Source organism: Aquarana catesbeiana, linkage group LG01, assembly GCF_042186555.1.
Source record: "Aquarana catesbeiana isolate 2022-GZ linkage group LG01, ASM4218655v1, whole genome shotgun sequence".
Taxonomy (NCBI): domain Eukaryota; kingdom Metazoa; phylum Chordata; class Amphibia; order Anura; family Ranidae; genus Aquarana; species Aquarana catesbeiana.
In genome coordinates, this window is record NC_133324.1 from 950,978,177 (window position 1) to 951,000,059 (window position 21,883).

The 21,883-nt window shown below is 41.2% G+C and overlaps 1 protein-coding gene across 1 annotated transcript; it reads left to right on the top strand.

Annotated features, from left to right (window-relative positions):
• Positions 1-14,150: 14,150 nt before the first annotated feature.
• Positions 14,151-21,279, top strand: LOC141126398 (gamma-crystallin-3-like). Its single transcript, XM_073612348.1, has 3 exons — positions 14,151-14,159; positions 16,893-17,135; positions 21,004-21,279. The coding sequence occupies exons 1-3, from the start codon at positions 14,151-14,153 to the stop codon at positions 21,277-21,279; spliced, it is 528 nt and encodes a 175-aa protein (XP_073468449.1).
• The last annotated feature ends 604 nt before the right edge of the window (positions 21,280-21,883 follow it).

Below are 21,883 nucleotides of genomic sequence, written 5' to 3' on the forward strand. Positions count from 1 at the left end.
CATTTTAAAATAATTTCAAAGGTTTTCAACCAGTTTAAATCTAAAGCTTTCAGAATGGTCCAACTCCTTAGTAGTCCATGCGACAAAAAAAGTTTTTAAATTGTACTCCTACACTGTCACCTTGTCGGAATTATCAGGATGGGTACTACAAGCAGCCTTGCTGGCACATATTTCTCAGGTCAAGAGCAAAGAGAGCTGCGCTAACCCTAATACAATCAGTTAATAAATGTGCATAAATATAAGTGAATTAATAATCCATATAGATCATCAAATCCATTGGCCAAAAAATCATATAAATGAGTGTCCCTTTAAGTGTTCATCGTGACAAGTGTAGCACTTACCCTCGAAGGAGCGGCTGATTAATTATTATATCCGTAATTCACGTTTACCACCTGACCCATCGCAGCCCATACAACCAGAAACAGCCCATATTGCATTTTTCTCTTGCTTTTATTTAACTAACATGAACTGGGATAGGAGAAGGGTTTTTTTGAGATGCTCTTTTGTTGCTTTGTAATTTTTTCTTTGCCTCTCATGCAAAGAACTAGAATCATTGCGGATAATAGGAAATCGCTCTATGTGATTTCTTCATCAGGGAAGATGGAAGTAGATTTGATAGAGAATAATTGATAAAGAGTCACTCTGAATAAATTCTTCATCTGCAGAACTTTTCAAGAACAGTCTGTTTCTCTATGTGTACTAGTAGCTTTACCGCCACCTCTTTACCACTACTTCCCATCTGCATGGTACTTCCAAGTTGAGCTAAAGAAAAGTCATTCTGAATAACTCCTCCCGCTTGACTGATTGGAATCTGGGGGCATTGTTGAACCCAAAGTCACAAACCATCACCACCTGTCTCACTGACTTGCGTACCATTGGGCTTTCACTCACGTGATCAATAGTCCATGTGCCACTCATAAACGATCGATCGCCCATTTTCCTTCCGCTTAGTTGCTACTTCTTCTGCATTGATTCTTTCATCCCTTTCCAGCACGCTCCCTTCCCCGCAGGGGCGGCCAACAACACCAGCGACTACATGCTGTCATCTACTCCTCTATGGGTGCCGGTTCCCCACCCTCCATGCAGGGGGGTGCTCCGTTGGCTCCCCGGAGGGGGAACCTCTCCCCTCCGGGAACCAGCCTGGGCTTCATTCCAAACTCGAGAGAAGCCCAGGCTGATTCCTCCTGCCAAACAAATTAATGATTGGCCAGAACTCACATACAAACTACCTGCCACTGAGATCCCAAATAAACAAAACAGGCCTGCTATATGGTACAAGCCTGTCTAAATTTACCTGAAATTGTAAGCTAACAAAAAGGTCACCTACAAAAAAGTAGGTGCCCGCTACACAAGTAAAGGAATGGTGTCACACCACGACAGAAAAGTCCACCTTCACCACATAGAACACACGCTTGCCAGATGGCAAGCTTAAAAAGCTTGTGGCTATTGCCCAGCCAAGGCCTTTATCCTGAGGGGAACATTGATGTCAGCTCATGGACAGATCTTACTCCATACGGGAAGAAGCCAACCAGACATTGTATACTCTCACAGGAACCAAGGAGTCAACTCAGCATTCAGTGGACAATATGCCAGGATACCCAAAAAGAAAAACTCACCGCTGTTCAGAAGACTACTGCCTCCACCAAATGGTCCACCATTGTCACTTTCAGGAGGCCAGTCCAGGGCAACGATGTTCAGCTGATGCTGAAGCAAGTACATATAAACAGAAAGTTATTGAAAGAGACTTGAAAGAGACATCAGGAGATCATGGTTGCATAATTACATAGTTAGGTTAAAAAAAAAGACACAGGTCCATCTAATTCATTCAATAGAAAACAAAACCAATCAACTAATTAATAAATAAATAAATAGAAACCCTCCATAAACACAATGCCATACCCACATTTGATCCGTAGGAAGGTAAAAACAAAAACCCGCCAAGGGCACCATGTGACTACTTAGGCAACATAGACAGATCCAGCCCCCGGTCCCACAGTCCCACTTGCCATCCAGGCTTGAGACTTGAAAGGAGTCAGTCACAAGTCAGTTGCAATTTTTTGAACTTTTACAAAAATTACATAACAGTTAATGACAGACATAAGTGTAAATAGTAAAAAAAGGCTAACATACCGTATATACTCGAGTATAAGTCGAGATTTTGAGCCCTTTTTTTGGGGCTGAAAGTGCCCCCCTCGACTTATACTCGAGTCACCGCCATCTGCCTACATGATCAGCGTGTCATGCAAGCAGACAGCGGCCAGCGCGTTCTATTACTATTCGGCGGCCATTCACTGTTAAAAGCCGTGCCTCCTCCTCGTCTGTGATAGGCAGAAAACTCCATTTCCCAGCAGTCAGTGTACAGCCTATCACGGACATTCTCTCATCCTTGTCCGTGGTATGAGGATGAGAGAATTTCCAAGATAGGCTGACCGCTGACTGCTGGGAAATGGAGTGTTCTGCCTGTCACGGACGAGGAGGAGGCGCGGCTTTTGAACAGTGAATGGCCGCCGAATAGTAATAGCACAGGCTGATCGGTGCAGAGCGGCACATGGAGGCATGCACAGGACACAGGTAGGATGCACACATACACAGGACACAGACACACGCACACATACACAGGACACAGACACATGCACACATACACAGGACACATACACAGGACACATGCACAGGACACATGCACATATACACAGGACACATGCACAGGACACATGCACAGGGACACAGGGAGGTATACAGCTGCAGATGGGCATTGTTGACCCTCTTTTTCCACTTACAGTAGCTGCTGAATTTCTCACCCTCGTCTTATACTCGGGTCAATAAGTTTTTCCCATTTTTTTGTGGTAAATTAGGGCCTCGACTTATACTCAGATTGACCTATACTCGAGTATATACAGTAGTTAGGTTGAAAAAAAAGACACAAGTCCATATAGTTCAACCAATAGATAGATAAATGAATAAATAACTACATGAATTGATAAAAAACCCTCCATATACACAATCTTCCTGTCATGGTTATGCAATAGTGTTGTCTATCAGCTTACCTGTTTCCATGTGTTCTTCTCTAAAGACCAGCTGACTCTCACCTGACTGCTTTTATTAACTCTCCTCTAGCACGGCTCCACCCCAGCTCCTATCAGAGAACTCTATATTAACCTCTGCACTGCAGGCCAGCCCTGCTGATCAACCTCTGTGTGTTTGGCTTCCTGTTCCTGCCTGCCGTGTGCTCTACATTTGTTTCTGTTACCAACTTTGGCGTGTTCTCTACTATTCCTGTCTGCTCGTGACCCTGACCTCTGGCGTGTCCCCGACTATCCCTGTCTGCCTGTGACCCTGAACCTTGGCGTGAACTCTGTTGTCCTTGTCTGCTTGTGGCCCTGACCTTGGCTTATTCCTTTACTATCCCTGTCCTCCTGTTGCCTACTGTGGGTGTGAGCTGGGGGACCCTGGGGGCCGCAACCTGGAGCCAGTTGCAGCCCAGTCCATCCTCACCTCTAGAGGCTCTGGTGAACACCTACTGGCTCTTAGACTCCGCGCCCCAGGGAATCCTACGCTCTAGCCTCGGTGGGATCAGTGTTGGTGTCCCAGCGGCTCTGCCTTCCTACCACCCGGACTCCCATCCGCAGCAGTCAGCGGTAGGGTCCACTGCCTTGTGGTGCACTCCTGTTCCCAACGGTGTACATCTGTCACCCAGCCTCTAGGTGACCTGACACTTCCATTTGATGCAGAGGAAGGCAATATAGAAACCCCAAACCGATAGCACTAAGATGGGAAAAGGAATGACAAAATGTGAAATCAGTATCACACTATGGTACTAAAAATAAATAAACAAATAAATAAATGAACAAATAAAAAAATAATGTGGAATCTTTTCTCTCTTTGTCGAATAATCTTGGACTAATAGAGGTTATGCACATTCAACCGCAGGTTTGATAGACACAGATCGCTATGGCCACCGCCATGCCGAATCTTCTATATATCTATCTATATGGAACTGTTGTCGCAACAATACGAAAATATAATCATGGATACGAAAATAAAGCATTTTTTTATTTCGGATCTTTCGGATTTTCGGATTCTGCGTGTTCGTTGTCGTTTGTTAAAACGAACACGGAAATCCCAGAAATAACGGACAAAAATGCATTTGGACGAAAACAAATACACATGCCTACTCTCTATGGAGAGATCGGATGAAAACGAACCGCCTGTCTGTTTTCATCTGATCCAAGCCGATCCGCCAGACGGATGGAAAATAGGGTCACCATCATTCATCTGGATTTGGTGGACAGGATCGGATAGCAGCAGGTGTCAGCGGACATGTCACCAATGACATCCACCACTCTATAGGGGTGAATGGAGCGTCCGATCAGGTCTGCCTGAAAAACTGACAGACTGACCAGAAAGCCGTGTGAAAGGACCCTTTATCATGCGGTTACAAGATTTTGAGTTTGCTTTCCAATCAGTCACTTATTTGCCAATTAACTTGCCATGTCAAATAAAAGAAATCAAAGCATACGATTGCCATCAGGTTTAGAAACAGCTAACCATTTAAAATATAAAGTGCTGCTGTGGATGTGGAACTAAAAAAAACTACATTTCAGTTCTTCAATCAAAAGGAAGCATGGGCTTTGCTAATTTCAGATTTGAAGATTTAATTTTATAGGGGGGGGCTGTTGGGCCTCTGTAACCTGTATGAGGAGCTAGAGATGACAATTGCCTCTTGCCCAATTCCCGCCTGTACACCCCTGGAAGTCGGTAGGTGGTATGCCGCTAGTACACAGCTGGTGGCACACCAGGGATACAGAGTTACATAGTTACATAATTAGTCAGGTCGAAAAAAAGACACAAATCTAGTTCAACCAATATGAAAAAAAAAACACAATCATACAATCCTATATACACAATCCTTCACCCACAGTTGATCCAGAGGAAGGCGAAAAAAACCCCAGCAAAGCATTCTCCAATTTGCTACAGCAGGGGAAAAAATCCTTCCTGATCCCCCAAGAGGCAATCGGATTTTCCCTGGATCAACTTTATCTATAAATGTTAGTACCCAGTTATATTATGTATGATTGGAGAAAAAACAAAGTAGCACCAATATTTAAAAAGGGCCCAAAATACTTCCCTGGGAATTACAGACCAGTTAGCCTAACATCAATAGTATGTAAACTCTTGGAGGGGATGATAAGGGACTATATACAAGATTTTAGTAATGAGAACGGTATCATTAGAAGTATTCATGAAGAATCGTTCTTGCAAAACCAATCTATTATCCTTCTATGAGGAGGTGAGCTCCCATCTAGATAAAGGAAGGCCCGTAGACGTGGTGTATCTGGATTTTGCAAAAGCATTTGACACAGTTCCCCATAAACGTTTACTGTACAAAATAAGGTCGGTTGGCATGGACCATAGGGTGAGTACATGGATTGAAAACTGGCTACAAGGGCGAGTTCAGAGGGTGGTGATAAATGGGGAGTACTCAGAATGGCAGGGGTGGGTAGTAGGGTCCCCCAGGGTTCTGTGCTGGGACCAATCCTATTTAATTTGTTCATAAACGACCTGGAAGATGGGGTAAACAGTTCAATATCTGTATTTGCAGACGATATTAAGCTAAGCAGGGCAATAACTTCTCCGCAGGATGTGGAAACCTTGGAAAAAGATCTGAACAAATTAATGGGCTGGGCAACTAAATGGCAAATGAGGTTCAATGTAGAAAAATGTAAAATAATGCATTTGGGTGGCAAAAATATGAATGCAATCTATACACTGGGGGGAGAACCTCTGGGGGAATCTAGGATGGAAAAGGACTTGGGGGTCCTAGTAGATGATAGGCTTAGCAATGGCATGCAATGCCAAGTTGCTGCTAACAAAGCAAACAGAATATTGGCATACATTAAAAAGGGAATTAATTCCAGATATAAAACGATAATTCTCCCGCTCTACAAGACTCTGGTCCGGCCGCACCTGGAGTATACTGTCCAGTTCTGGGAACCAGTCATCAGGAAGGATGTACTGGAAATGGAGCGAGTACAAAGAAGGGAAACAAATCTAACAAAGGGTCTGTAGGATATTAGTTATGAGGAAAGGTTGCGAGCACTGAACTTATTCTCTCTGGAGAAGAGACGCTTGAGAGGGGATATGATTTCAATATACAAATACCGTACTGGTGACCCCACAATAGGGATAAAACTTTTTTGCAGAAGAGAGTTTAACAAGACTCGTGACCACTCAGTAAAATTAGAAGAAAAGAGGTTTAGCCTTAAACTACGTAGAGGGTTCTTTACTGTAAGAGCGGCAAGGATGTCAAATTCCCTTCTACAGTCGGTGGTCTCAGCGGGGAGCATCATTAGTTTCAAGAAACTATTAGATAAGCACCTGAATGACCACAACATACAGGGATATACATGGTAATACTGACATATAATCACACACATAGGTTGGGCTTGATGGACTTGTGTCTTTTTTCGACCTCACCTACTATGTAACTATATATGTACATTTAGGAAAGAATCCTTTCTTAAAGCAATCTACTGAGCTGGCCAGAACCACCTCTGGAGGGAGTCTATTCCACATTTTCACAGCTCTTACTGTGAAGAAACCTTTCCGTAGAGATGAAATCTTTTTTCCTCTAGACGTAAAGAGTGGCCCCTTGTCTTCTGTGATGACCTTAAAGTGTATAACTCAACACCAACTTCACTATATGAACCCCTTATGTATGTGTATATGTTGATCATTTCCCCCCTTAATCTCCTCTTCTCAAGAGAGAAAAAAATTAAGTTCCTCTAATCTATCCTCTATCTATCTAACCTATACACCAAGTGGAGTAATGGGGTTCATCCCAACCATAACCTGCCTGGAGTTTGCATATTCTCCCTTGGCCTGCTTGGGTTTCCTCCAGGTACTCTGGTTTCTTCCCACACTCCAAAGACATGCTGGTACGTTAATTGTCTCTGGTCTAAATTGGCCCTAGTATGTATATATATGATTGTTAATTAAGCTGTTCCCGACCGGCTCACGCACATTTACTGTGGCACATTGGCACCGCTACATGAAACCCCTATGGGGTTAACTTTAAGACCCGCCAGAGGGTGCGCGCGCGCTGCCGGAGGCACGCACCGGCTGCACGCCGAGGGACCCAATGCACGTGGCCAGCGATCGCCGCCAGCCATGCTCGATCGCGTGCACGAGAGCTAGCACAGGGATTTGTGTGTTTAAACACACAAATCCCTGTGCTGTCAGGAGAGTGGAGACCTATTGTTTGTTCCTACTAAGTAGGAACAACGATATGTCTCCTCCCCTAGTCAGTCCTATCCCCATACAGTTAGAACACACCCAGGAAAAACACATTTAACCCCTTTGATCGCCCCCTAGTGTTAACCCCTTCCCTGCCAGTGACCTTTATATACAGTAATCAGTGCATATTTATAGCACTGATCGCTGTATAAATAACAGTCATCCCAAAAAAGTGTCCGATCTGTCCGACGCAATGTCGCAGTCCCGCTAAAAAAAAAAACACAGATCACAGCCATTACTAGTTAAAAAATAAATAATAATAAAAATGCCATAAAAATGCCATAAATCTTTCCCAAAGTTTGTAGACGCTATAATTTTTGCGCAAACCAATCAATACACGCTTATTGCATTTTTTTTTACCAAAAATATGTAGAAGAATACATATCGGTCTAAACTTATGAAGAAATTTGTTTTTTAAAAAAGATTTGGGGATATTTATTATAGCAAAAAGTAAAAAATATTGTTTTTTTTTTTTCAAAATTGTCGCTCTTTTTTTTGTTTATAGCGCAAAAAATAAAAACCACAGAGGTGATCAAATGCCACCCAAAGAAAGCTCTATTTGTGGGGAAAAAAGGACGCAAATTTCGTTTGGGTACAGCATTGCATGACCGTGCAATTGTCAGTAAAAGTGACGCAGTGCCAAATTGTAAAAAAGTGCTTTGGCCAGGAAGGGGGTAAAATCTTCTGGGGCTGAAGTGGTTAAGGACCTTAGCTTGTAAGCTTCTTGAGGGCAGGGACTGCTGTGAATGCATAATGTATGTATGTAAAGCGCTGCATAAGTGGACAGTGCTAAATAAGTACCTGTCATACTCATAAATAAATAAAAATAAATGAGTGGAGTTGTGTCACACGTCGGGTCCAGTAAGCAAGCAAGAGGGACAATAAACAAAGGCAGGATTAGACTATTTGCCTCACTCCTGTGTAAAAATTTGAAAAATAAAGAATTTTAAAAAATTATAATTGTTCTATTACTCACAGAACAGACACATTCTAATAAAAAAAATCTCTATTTCCATTTATTTTATTATAAAAGTATAATATAGATTTTTTGTCCTCCTGGTTAGGAGAGCGATAGAGAATGCTAACACATCCCTGGACAAATACAGTGCCTTCAAAAAGTATTCATACCCCTTGAAATTGTCCACATTTTGTCATGTTTCAACCAAAAACGTAAATGTATTTTATTGGGATTTTATGTGATAGACCAACACAAAGTGGCACATAATTGTGAAGTGGAAGGAAAATGATAAATGGTTTTCTTGCATTCAGCCCCATTTACTCTGATATTAGCCATTGAGGAGCCAGCTGAGTTATTTGATCACAGCGTCAGCCACTTGCTCCTTGATGATGCCCAGCCATTCTTCTTCTTCTATACAGTAGGAATAGGAGGACCTTGCTCATGGAGCTTGCAGTCAAAAGGGATGGGGAGATGATTTGGGTGATATCTGCAGTTTAGGTTGTTGCTGTAGCTGGTGGCGATGTTGTGGATGGCCTTGTATGTTGTGGTTAGTATTTTGAATGGGTTAGGGCAGGGGTGTCTATCTAAATTTCACTGCGGGCCGCATCAGCAGTATGTTTGTCCTCAAAGGGCCGGTTGTATCTGGGGTGAGCTGCGTACAGGGTGCAGGGTTCAGGAGTGCATTACTTACAGAGTTCAGAGTTCAGAAGTGTGCTATGTACAGAGTGTTGGGTGCAGGAGGTGTGTTGTGTACAGAGTGCATGATTTAGGGGTGCACTATGCACAGTTTGCTACCCCGACCTCCCACACAAATATTTCTTGCAACTCTTTCACCTACCTGGCCTGACTCTAGTACCTCCCTGTGTAGGCGGCTCTACTTCCTGTGTATTTGGCTCTGGTACCCCCCCCCCCCGTGTAGGCGGCTCTACTTCCTCTGTATTTGGCTCTAGTACCTCCCTGTGTAGGCAGCTCTGCCTCACCTTGCAGGGAGATCATTCTCTCTTAGATTCTGGAAATTTGTCTCTGCCATGCCCCACTGTGAGTCTTCTGTCTCTAGGGCAGATAGCTAAACCTTCTTGTCCCAATAACTTCAGATACCATATTTCTTTGATCTCAGTTTTATTAGAACAAGCCAGGTGAAACTACAAATAACAGAAATAGACTTCAATAAGTACAATATTGCATACAATACAGCATACATTACAGAAACAACGATATACAGTTCAAGATGTGATAGTAAAAACTTACTTTTTAAGTTCTCTAAGGGGTGATGGCGATAGATTGAGAAATACATGTGTTTCTTCCTGAGTATCTTCTCAAAGAATGGTGTCTGCTTTACTTCCTGTGAAGATTCTAGGGTCTAGGATTACACCCAGCACCCTGGCAGGTGTGGAGGGATCAATGGTTGTGCCGTTGATCTTAATGGTAAAGTCATGGGGAGGGGATCGGGGAGGAGGAAATCTTTCTCTCTTTGTTAGAAATTTGGAAGTAAAATGTTTAATAAAATGTGTTTTTAAAAAAAAAAACATTTTCACATTATATTTTACAAGGAAGAATAAGTTAATTTTTGCATATATGAAGCTTCTTTTCAGCTATGACCCTTATTCATTCTGGTGCTTCTAATTAATACAACAGCACAATGTTCCCAGTGCACTCACACTGGCAACATTGTATTCGTAGTGTGCTGGTTTTCTTTCAGACAGACATATGTTCCATAAAGTGTCAAAGCTTTTTTTTGTTAGCTTAATGTTTTTTTTTTTTCATCCTTGTCAATTTCAAAGACTAAATGAACTCTGCTGCCATGTAATATAAACTCAGGAGGAAATCTTAATAAAAAAGAAGTACAATCAATGTAACCCCTATACCTGTTTCCTTTTTTTTCTTCCATAAAATAAACTTGTTTTCTTGGCAGCCCCTTCATATCTAAGCCCCTTCTTAGCCAATTATACCACTAAGTTAATAATTCACTCACTGGTGGTTATCTTTCTCCTTGACTATTGTAATCTCCTCCACATTGGCCTACCTCTGTACAGACCATCCCCCCTTCAGTCTATCCAAAGTGATCTGCCAGCCATATCCACCCTACCAACTGCTCAGTGACTGACAGTCCTCTCTGCCAAACCTTGCACTAGCTTCTAATTGCCCAATGTATAAAATTCAAAATATTGACAACAACTTACAAAGCCACCCATAACTCTGTCCTGAGTCACATCACCAATTTCAAAATCTCATCCAAACCATCCTCATCACTCTTCTCAAGACCTCCTGTTCTCGAGCTCCCTAGTCACTTCCTCCTATGCTTGTCTCTACAACCTCTCCCATTCTTTGGTACTCCCTACTCCAATATATGATCTCAAATTAGCATGAGCAAAGTTCAATACTAATCTTAGAAAGTATTATTTTACTGAAAGAATAGTTGATCCTTGGAATATACTTTACTTCCAGGAGATTGAGTCAGTCAACAGTAAGTGGATTTCAGTATGCTTAGGAAAAACATAGATCAATAATTAGGAAAAAAAATAAATAATAATATATATATATATACATATATACAGTGGGGACGGAAAATATTCAGACCCCCTTAAATTTTTCACTCTTTGTTATATTGCAGCCATTTGCTAAAATCATTTAAGTTCATTTTTTTCCTCATTAATGTACACACAGCACCCCATATTGACAGAAAAACACAGAATTGTTGACATTTTTGCAGATTTATTAAAAAAGAAAAACTGAAATATCACAAGTATTCAGACCCTTTGCTCAGTATTTAGTAGAAGCCCCTTTTGATCTAATACAGCCATGAGTCTTTTTGGGAAAGATGCAACAAGTTTTTCACACCTGGATTTGGGGATCCTCTGCCATTCCTCCTTGCAGATCCTCTCCAGTTCTGTCAGGTTGGATGGTAAACGTTGGTGGACGGCCATTTTTAGGTCTCTCCAGAGATGCTCAATTGGGTTTAAGTCAGGGCTCTGGCTGGGCCATTCAAGAACAGTCACGGAGTTGTTGTGAAGCCCCTCCTTCGTTATTTTAGCTGTGTGCTTAGGGTCATTGTCTTGTTGGAAGGTAAACCTTCGGCCCAGTCTGAGGTCCTGAGCACTCTGAAGAAGGTTTTCGTCCAGGATATTCCTGTACTTGGCCGCATTCATCTTTCCCTCAATTGCATCCAGTCGTCCTGTCCCTGCAGCTGAAAAACACCCCCACAGCATGATGCTGCCACCACCATGCTTCACTGTTGGGACTGTATTGGACAGGTGATGAGCAGTGCCTGGTTTTCTCCACACATACCGCTTAGAATTAAGGCCAAAAAGTTCTATCTTGGTCTCATCAGACCAGAGAATCTTATTTCTCACCTTCTTGGAGTCCTTCGGGTGTTTTTTAGCAAACTCCATGCGGGCTTTCATGTTATCTTGCACTAAGGAGAGGCTTCCGTTAAGGGAACTCTTCCTTTAGTTTATAAACTGCTTCGCACATTGTGCGCAGTCATGTTGGAACAGGAAGGGGCCATCCCCAAAAACTGTCCCCACAAAGTTGGGAGCATGAAATTGTCCAAAATGTCTTGGTATGCTGACGCCTTAAAAGTTCCCTTCACAGGAACTAAGGGGCCAAGCCCAACCCCTGAAAAACAACCCCACACCATAATCCCCCCTCCACCAAATGATTGGGACCAGTGCACAAAGCAAGGTCCATAAAGACATGGATGAGCGAGTTTGCAGTGGAGGAACTTGACTTGCCTGTGCAGAGTCCTGACTTCAACACCTTTGGGATGAATTAGAGAGGAGACTGCGAGCCAGTCCAACGTCAGTGCCTGACCTCACAAATGCGCTTCTGGAAGAATGGTCAAACATTCCTATAGACACACTCCTAAACCTTGTGAACAGCCTTCCCAGAAGAGTTGAAGCTGTTAAAGCTGCAAAGGGTGGGCAAACTCAACATTGAATCCTACAGACTAAAGCCTCGTACACACGATCGGATTTTCCGCAGACAAAACCGCTGACTTTTGTACAAACGGCGTTGGCCCCAAACTTTTCTTGCATACAAACTGCACACAATTGTCGGCCAACAAACACAAATGTAGTGTTGTACTACATGGTTTTTCAGCTCTTTAGCGCCACCCTTTGGGCTCCTTCTGCTAATTTTGTGTTAGTAGAAGTTTGGTGAGTGTTGATTCGCGCTTTCCATTTCGTGCTATTCAGTTCGTTTCTGAACGCCCGTTCATCAACCTGCTTTGACCCAAGTCAAGTCCAGGAACAGGAGGAGGAGGATTTCTTGGGCCCCAAAAATGGTTGCTTTATTAATCGTGACCAATTATGTTATATGCCTTTGGTGCGGGAGCTCCAGGAGAATAATCCAGATGTTTTTTGGAATTATCTCCGGATGGCGGACCCCTGCTTTCACCAACTCTTGGCATTGGTGACCCCTTATATTAAGAAGCAGGACACATGCATGAGGCTTTTATTTTATTTTTTGGTTGAATAATGATTTGATTTGGTATATTTTCTATATTTTTGCATGCACTTTTTGGTTAATTTCTATTGGCGGATAGCATGACTAATTTTATTTGTTTTCTTTTTTTAATGCACAATAAAAAAATTGTGTAGAATAATACTTGGCTATGTGTTTTACTTAAAATGACAGTTTGGGAGTAGGAAGTTACATTTTAAAAAATACAATGTAAAATTAACAAGTGACACCAACATAGTTGTATCTTTGATCTTAAAAACTACGGGATAATAATGGTGTTTTGGTAATTTGCACAAATAAAAAAAAAAAAAGCATAATAATATTATTCTTGATATCACTAGAAAAAAAAAGCCTTTGAAAATTTGTTTGCAATAACTCCATCAGTATCACCAGCAAAGCAGCTTCATTATTATCCCATTAAAGAAGAAGAGAATTGTGAGCTGCATTTCTAGATTTCATAATTTGCCGTGTCACGAATGTTAATTCTCCATTACGAACGCTAGTTTACAACACCGACCGCTTCCGGCTCATCCTTGCTTCCGAGCATGCGTGTTTGTACTTTGGACTTTTGTCCGACGGACTTGTGTACGCACGCTCGGAAAAATCCGACAACAGACATTTGTCCCTGGAAAATTTTAAAGATGGAAAATCCGACAACAATTGTCCGATGGAGCGTGCAAACGGTCGGATTTTCCGCCAACAGCCTGTCATCGCACATTTCCCGTCGGAAAATCCAGACTGGAATGACAATAAAGTTCATGTGCGTGTAAAGGCAGGCGTCCCAATAATTTTGGTAATATAGTGTATATGTATTGGGGCACAACTGCTTGTTGTTATTCTTTATTCAATGTCAATATACAAAAAAAATATGTGTGTGTATGTATATATATATAATGTATAATAATTACATTACATAAATCATTTCCAAATCAGAGGAAGCAGCAAATTAAAAAAAATACATTTGCACGGACATGTATACATAGTTTTGCTCAATGTGAATAATATAATAACCAAATCATTATTGCTTCTAATCTTGAATTGCAACATTTGCAGATCAGAGGGGGCTCCACACAATACTCATGATAGCTAGAAAATTGGTAAATCACAGACTTCCCTGAACTGATCATTATAAGTTTTGAAGTCTGCAGTAGACGTGGGTTCAATGGTATTATGATAACACACACACATATAAGGAGGTCCATTCTCTTGACAGATTAGTACACAATTTTTTTTCTTTTAGGTAAACAATTTTAACACTAATGCAAGCAAAAATTAACAATAGTCATAAACATAATAGTCATAAAACACTTGAAGCAATTGCCACGGTAATGGGAAAATCCATTCATTGTACATAGTGTCAGCAGGTGAGGGTGTATATAAGCCTGTGCTCTTACTACCAGTCACTTGTACAGCATTGGTGGAGTACACATCCAGCAACATGGGAAAGGTAAGAACCTATGCTACTATAAGAAATTTAATAATATCTATTAAAGATAGGAGTGTGAGTTCATCATTGACCGGTAATTAAGGATCATTAAACCTGGAAGACTGAAGACATCATCCTTTTTTTTTTTTTTTTCACTGCTTCGAGGACATTAGCCCAAAGAGATGAAAGAGCATCTAAACCCTACTAACACTATTATATGAACTGTATGAATATGTATTGAGTATGACTGTGGGTGCGTGCCCATTATTGACCAGTTATTGAACTTCATGGAAGACTGAAGACACCTTATGACAAAGGTACTACTCCAGATTTAAGTCAAATGCCATACTCACCTGCTCTGTGTAGTGGTTTTGCACAGAGCAGCCCAGATCCTCCCCTTCCCGGATCCCACGCCAGTGCTCCTGGCCCCTCCTTCCTGCTGAGTGCCCTCAGAGCAAGCAGCTTGCTATGGGGGCACCCGAGGAGGGTTACTCCTGAGCTGCCGCTTTTTATGTCCGTTCAGACTCAGAGTCCAGCTCAGCTCTGCCCCTGCTCTCGTCTCATTGGCTCACTGGCTATGATTGACAGTAGCACTAGCTAATGGCTCCATCTGCTGTCTCAGCCAATGAGGAGGCAGGGACCCCGGAGAGCCGCTGCTCTCGTGCACATCACTGGATCGAGATGGCACCCAGGTAGGTATTAGGGAGGGCTGGAGGAGCAGAACACAGAAGGTTTTTCACCTTCATGCATAGAATGAATGAAGATAAAAAAACTATTCCTGGTGGGGTCTCCTAGTCCACAGCAGGAACCTATGGGGGGGGGAGGGGGCATGCATGCCCCATGCCAGGATGGTTGGGACTTGACTCTATCCTCACTTGCTTTCGTTTTGTCATTAACCACCTCTATTATTAAAGAGGATCTGCAGTCTGCTCACATAATTTGTAATAAAAACATCTTTGCCACTCTGAAGCTTCCCTCCAACGACTTTGCATATTTTATATATACTGTGATTCTGTACTTCCCAAATATGCTGCAGAAATCTCCCTCCACTAAGTCTGGCTGCAGCCATTTTAACTGTGGGCGGCTGAAGCTGCTGCCTGTTCACTTCCTGGATTTACACAGACACACAGAGGGACACCTCCAGATCTGCGGCTCTCATTGGCGCTCTTATGACTCATCCCCGTTCCCTTCCTGGCAAACTCTCATGAGAGTGAGAGAACTGTGCATGATGTCATAAGCCTAGGCTTTTTCTACCAGACAAGAAACAGGAAGTGGGCTGTATAAGGGATTTACTGGCAGAAAAAAATGTTTTACTATCCAACGTTAAAACAACAACAAGGGCAGAAGATTTAATAGATGGAAAGATGAAAAAAATGACTGAAGTTCCGCTTTAATCTCACAAGAAGAAGACTTTTGCTTACTGCAAGCCTAATGACAGCTATTATGCGAGAATTGTAAAAGCTGTATCTTAAGCTCATGTTTCAATATCCTTATTATGTTCTTGTCCATTCATTGTGTTGGGCATTGCAGGCCGATATATTGCACTTGTTATTATTCTCTGTGTTCTTGTAAAACCAATAAACATATTGGAAAGGGAGATAAAAAAAAAAACCTTGGACCTTTACAACCATTTTAAAGTTGGGCTTAAACCACTTGCCGACCAGTTTTACTGCGGCAGAATGGCGCGGCTGAGCGAAACAACGTTATGTTACGTCGCTTCGCCCTGTGTCCACTAGGGCCGGAGGCGATGTGGGTGCCGGGCTCCCGCGATCGCTCGTGACACACTGAGAACCAGGATCTGTGTATGTAAACACAGAGATCCCAGTTCTCTGAGGGGAGAAGAAACAGATCGTGTGTTCATACAAAGTATGAACAGCGATCTGTCATCTCCCCTAGTCAGTCCCCTCCCCCCTTCAGTTAGAACACACACTAGGGAACACAGTTAGTCCCTTGATCGCCCCCTAGTGTTAACCCCTTCCCTGCCAGTGACATTTTTACAGTAATCAGTGCATTTTTATAGCACTGATCGCTGTATAAATGCCAATGGCCCCAAAAATGTGTCAAAAGTGTCCGATGTGTCCGCCATAATGTCGCAGTCCCGATAAAAATCGCAGATCACCGCCATTATCAGTAAAAAAAAAAAAATTATAAAAAAGCTATAAATCTATCCCCTATTTTGTAGACGCTATAACTTTTGCGCAAACCAATCAATATACACCTATTGTGGTTTTTATTACCAAAAATATATAGAGGAATACATATCAGCCTAAACTGAGAAAAAAATTCGATTTTTTTTTAATGAATAAATGGGGATATTTATTATATTATAAAAAAGTACAAAATATTGTGTTTTTTTTTTTCAAAATTGTCGCTCTTTTTGTTTATAGCGCAAATAATAAAAACCGCAGAGATGATCAAATACCACCAAAAGAAAGCTCTATTTGTGGGGAAAGAAGGACGTCAATTTTGTTTGGGTGCAATGTTGCGCGACTGCGCAATTGTCAGTTAAAGCGACACAGTGCCAAATCGCAAATAAAAATGGCCGGGTCATTCAGCAGCCAAATCTTGCGGGGATTGAAGTGGTTAAAAAAAATTGGGTTGTCTTGCTAAACAACAATTGTAGAGAGGTATTTTCACAAAGGGATACAAAAAACAAACAAATCTGTAATGCTAAATTTTCTAAAAAGTAAAAATGGCAAAACATTCTGTAAGTTTCTCGAAACTTCTACAGCGAATTTACCATTTTTTTTGCAGATCACTTTCTACGAGGACAGGAACTTCCAGGGTCGCTCCTACGAGTGTAACTCTGAATGTCCCGACCTGTCCTCATACTTCAGACGCTGCAACTCCATCCGTGTGGAAAGTGGGAACTGGATCCTGTATGAGCTCCCCAACTACAGAGGACACCAGTACTTCCTCCATAGAGGAGACTATCCTGACTTCCAGCAATGGATGGGTTACAATGACTCCATTAAGTCTTGTCCTCTGAGCCCCCAGGTAATACACCTGTGTACTCTTTATTACATTTTTTTTCTACTTTAGCTATATACTGTATGTAATAGAAGCCATATTGCTAAATAGAAAGATATTAGTGAAGGTTTAAAAAATAACCCCAAAAATAAAAAAGATCAGTCCTCATCATTTGTGAAAAGTAAAAAAAAAAGCAGCTCCAGCTCCTACACTTACCCAGTACTTACTGTACCACTCACTTGTTTACCAATCCAGCATCATTCCTATCTTAGGTTTAATGACATCCAAGGTCAATCAACCCACTTCCTGTAAACTTAGGGTGTCAAGGCCCCACCCCCATCCCTTGATTCACAGGAAAAAAGATATGTGAAGGAGCTGTGCTCTCTACAGCATTACGGGCCTGCCCAGGTCCAGAAGAAACCGGGAATGAGAAGGACCTTTGATACCATTAGACTGAAGATAGACAAGATAGAAAAAAGTTGTGTTCATAGAAAGCGTTGGGGTGGAGGGGGTCAATGCCTGAAACTGTGTATTAAAGTGGTTGTAAACCCTTTACAGCCACTTTTTACTACAGGCAAGCCTATAATTAGGCTTACCTGTAGCTACACTGGATATCTCCTAAACCTGCTTGTTTTAAGAGATATCCCCTGTATTTGCATGTGCCAACGTCATCGGCACATGCGCACTGGAGCAATGGCAGTACGTGCCGTTGCTTTAGTCAGACTGTGCCATTACCAGTGACGTCATCGTGGCTCCGGCCAATCACAGCGCTGGAGCCGCGATACCTGGAAGTAACTCCGGGGAGAAATGTCGCCGGCCGGTGCTGTGCACGGGCACCGCAACGGGGGGCTTCGTTCTCAGGTAAGTAATTCATTATGCCTTTGTCTTAAAGGGTTTTTTTTTGGTTTTTGTTTTTGTAGGGTTTACAACCACTTTAATATTTTAAAATCATTCATTCTGGGGGAATGGGGCACTGGGGGGAGAACACTGGGGGGAGAACCTCTGGGAAAATCTAGGATGGAAAAGGACCTGGGGGTCCTAGTAGATGATAGGCTCAGCAATGGCATGCAATGCCAAGCTGCTGATAACAAAGCAAACAGAATATTGGCATGCATTAAAAAGGGGATTAACTCCAGAGATAAAACGACAATTCTCCCGCCCTACAAGACTCTGGTCCGGCCGCACCTGGAGTATGCTGTCCAGTTCTGGGCACCAGTCCTCAGGAAGGATGTACTGGAAATGGAGCGAGTACAAAGAAGGGCAACAAAGCTAATAAAGGGTCTGGAGGACATTAGTTATGAGGAAAGGTTGCGAGCACTGAACTTATTCTCTCTGGAGAAGAGATGCTTGAGAGGGGATATGATTTCAATATACAAATACCGTTCTGGTGACCCCACAATAGGGATAAAACTTTTTCGCAGAAGTGAGTTTAACAAGACTTGTGGCCACTCATTAAAATTAGAAGAAAAGAGGTTTAACCTTAAACTACGTAGAGGGTTCTTTACTATAAGAGCGGCAAGGATGTGGAATTCCCTTCCACAGGCGGTGGTCTCAGCGGGGAGCATTGATAGCTTCAAGAAACTATTAGATAAGCACCTGAATGACCGCAACATACAGGGATATACAATGTAATACTGACATATAATCACACACATAGGTTGGACTTGATGGACTTGTGTCTTTTTTCAACCTCACCTACTATGTAACTATATATAACTATGTAACATTCTATAGAGTTTGTATTTATATATGCACATGGGATAAGCCAAAGTTGCATATCTTTCCTTTCTGCTTTGCTGTGCTATGCAATGGTTTGCTTCACTGCTATTTTTTTTTACAATACCAGTCTATGAGTCCCCAGGCTACAAAACAAAACTCTCCATATGGCTGATTTCATCTCAGGAGTTGTTTTAAAGGGAAGAAGGGTTATTGAAGTGACTAATTTGCCCTGTCTATAGTGTCTAATCTATAACTCTCTGTTTATTTAAAAAAAAAAAAGAAATAAATTCATATAAGTAGACATGTGCGATTTTGTTCCGTTACAAATCAGAATTCAGAGAAAATTTTCATTATTTGGAGATTTGGATTTATCCAAATTTCCAAATCACAATAGCAATGAAGTTCAATGAATTCAAAATAAATTATAACGAAATTTTTTTTTCTAATTTGAATGTAAAACTGAATTTGAAAATCAATTCAAATTCGAAAATTAATTTGAAAATGACATCAAATTCAAAATAAAACATATTGCAATCAATTCAGTAAGGTTTAAAAGTGAAATAAGATGATGGGTCCTACTTAGGCTGCTTTACAGAATAGAATAGAATAGAAAATTAAGGAATAGAAAAGAATTGAATAGGAAAGTATACAATATACTGCGTGTATATAAAAAATGCATATATTATAAAACAATAGGTTAGAATAGAAAATAAAACAATATTTTGCCTTCCTCCTGGATCAACTGTCGGTATATAATTGTGCATATGGGATTATTTGATTTTTTTTTCTCCCTTTTTATTGGTTGACTTGTGTCTTTTGCAACCCGACCAACTATGTAAACTATGTAAAAAAATTCAATAGAATAAAATTTAAAAAAATTAGAACAGACTAGAATAAAATAGAAAAAAATAGCATATAATAAATAGAAAAAAATGCATATAATAAAAAAAAAATAGAATAGAAAAAAATAGAATGACATAAAATACTGTAGGATAGAATAGAATGAATATAGCCAACTTTCGAAATTTGAAATTTAAATATCGAACCAATTTGAAATTCAAATCGATTTGAAAAAAACAAACGAATATACGAAACAAATCCGAATATACAAAAATTTAAAAAACGATCATTCTAACATAACAAATATGTTGAAACAAAATAACTTAACAAACAAATCTGAAAATTTTTTTCCCGTCGTGGATATCGCTAAAGGAAAGAGCAACTACTCAATATGTAAAAGTTTCATAAAAATCACCATTATTTATAGTTAAAGTATAGCTAAATCACATTTTATTTTTTATTATGAATGGAGTTGAGCCTAATTAAAACCGCTGTGGTGGAGTTGAGTTTTTTTTTTTTGGTCCCGTTAGGGAGAATTTCCTTCACTTGCTGTCCTGTAAACTCAACAGGAAGTGAAAGGAAAGCCCCTTGTAGACAGATGTCACCAGAACAAGGGTTCCCATTGGAAGTTATATTCCTATTCCGGTTCCTGTGTTGGATTGTACAGAGAGGGGTAGTGGACATTTCTTATGCGGATGAGTCTTGACAGCAACATTAATGTTGGGGATAGTCTATGTTAAGGTAGGCCAACAATTAGGAAGTTGCAATAGATGAGGCAAGAGATAACAAGGGAATGAATTGTAAATTGGTGGTTTCATTGGTTGGGATTTGAATTTAATTCATATATGCCAATCCTAATAACATGTGGTGTGGGGATGTTTGACCTTTTATCTGGTATATCCTTGAGCTGAAAGATGTCTCCACCACCTAACGTCTGCCTCAAACAGTAGATACTCTCCTGTGAGATGACCTTTTTTGGATCTCTACAGTGCAGTCTTGTTTTGTCCCTATGTAAACTTGTGTAGGGTGGTGACACTTGACTGAATTACATGATGCTTTAGAACACATGGAGGATTTTCCTTGGGAGTGCAAGCTAGGTGTTCAAGCTCCAGCAGAACTTTGGCTGTCATGGTAGGACCAGAGATGGAAGGAGATGTTTGGGTTGTGTTCAAGGACAGCAATACAGATATGGGAAGGCATTAAATTCCTCCCAAATTAATCCAAAATAATCAAAAGATTCTGCTTGGAATGACCGGTTTAGAGTTACATGTATGACCACTTGCCATTTTTTAATAATCCTTATTATTTTATTATGGTGTAACTTATTTTACCGGAGCATCAAGGTTCCTTCAGAATCAGGATCTATGAGAGAGAAGACTTCAGAGGTCAGATGATGGAGTTCACTGAGGATTGTCCTGATGTCAACGAGAGATTCCACTATCATGATATTCATTCTGTCATTGTCCAGGATGGCTACTGGATGTTCTATGAGGAGCCCAGCTACAAGGGACATCAGTATTACCTGAGACCTGGAGAGTACAGGAGATACAGCAACTGGGGAGCCACAAGCCCCAGAATTGGTTCCCTCAGACGTCTCCATCATTTCTACTAAAGTATAAGAGTCATAACTTCATTTCTTCATTTTCTTCACAATAAACTTGATAAAAAAAAACATACATGCAATCTTTTTTATATTTTTAATAGTTAATCATGCTTAAAGTAAATCTTAATCCAATAACTAAAACCTCATATACTTTTTACATCATAAATTATTTTCAAGGTTTTCCACCATTTGAAATCTAAATATTTATCAGGATCTCTTTGCAGTAAGGTCAGACTTCTGACAATGGTCAGACCATGCCCGAGACACATATTTCTCGGGCATGGCCCACCATTGTCATTGTCAGAAAGCCAGTCCAGAGTAATGATGTGTAGCCTGTGCGACAGTTGATGGTGAAAACACCCACACAGACTTTATGTCACAGTCTGGCATCAGGCTTGGAGGCCATTGGCTGTAGCACCAGAGGAGCACACACAGGGGGGGACAGGAGGGGGACCGGAAGAGCCCACGGAGGAGCACAGAGGAGGACACAGGGGAGCCGGGGGAAGATCAGGGATGATCAGTGCGGTGGTGGGGGAAGTTATAATAACCGATCTCCTTGTGCGGCTTTCAATAAAGCAGCTGAAAGCCGCGGAGGGGAGAGGAGGAGAAGTGG

Excerpts from the sequence above, each read along its gene's own strand:
- LOC141126398 (XM_073612348.1), top strand. Across the intron at positions 17,136-21,003 it reads CTTGTCCTCTGAGCCCCCAG|CATCAAGGTTCCTTCAGAAT; the intron begins GTAATACACCTG and ends ATTTTACCGGAG.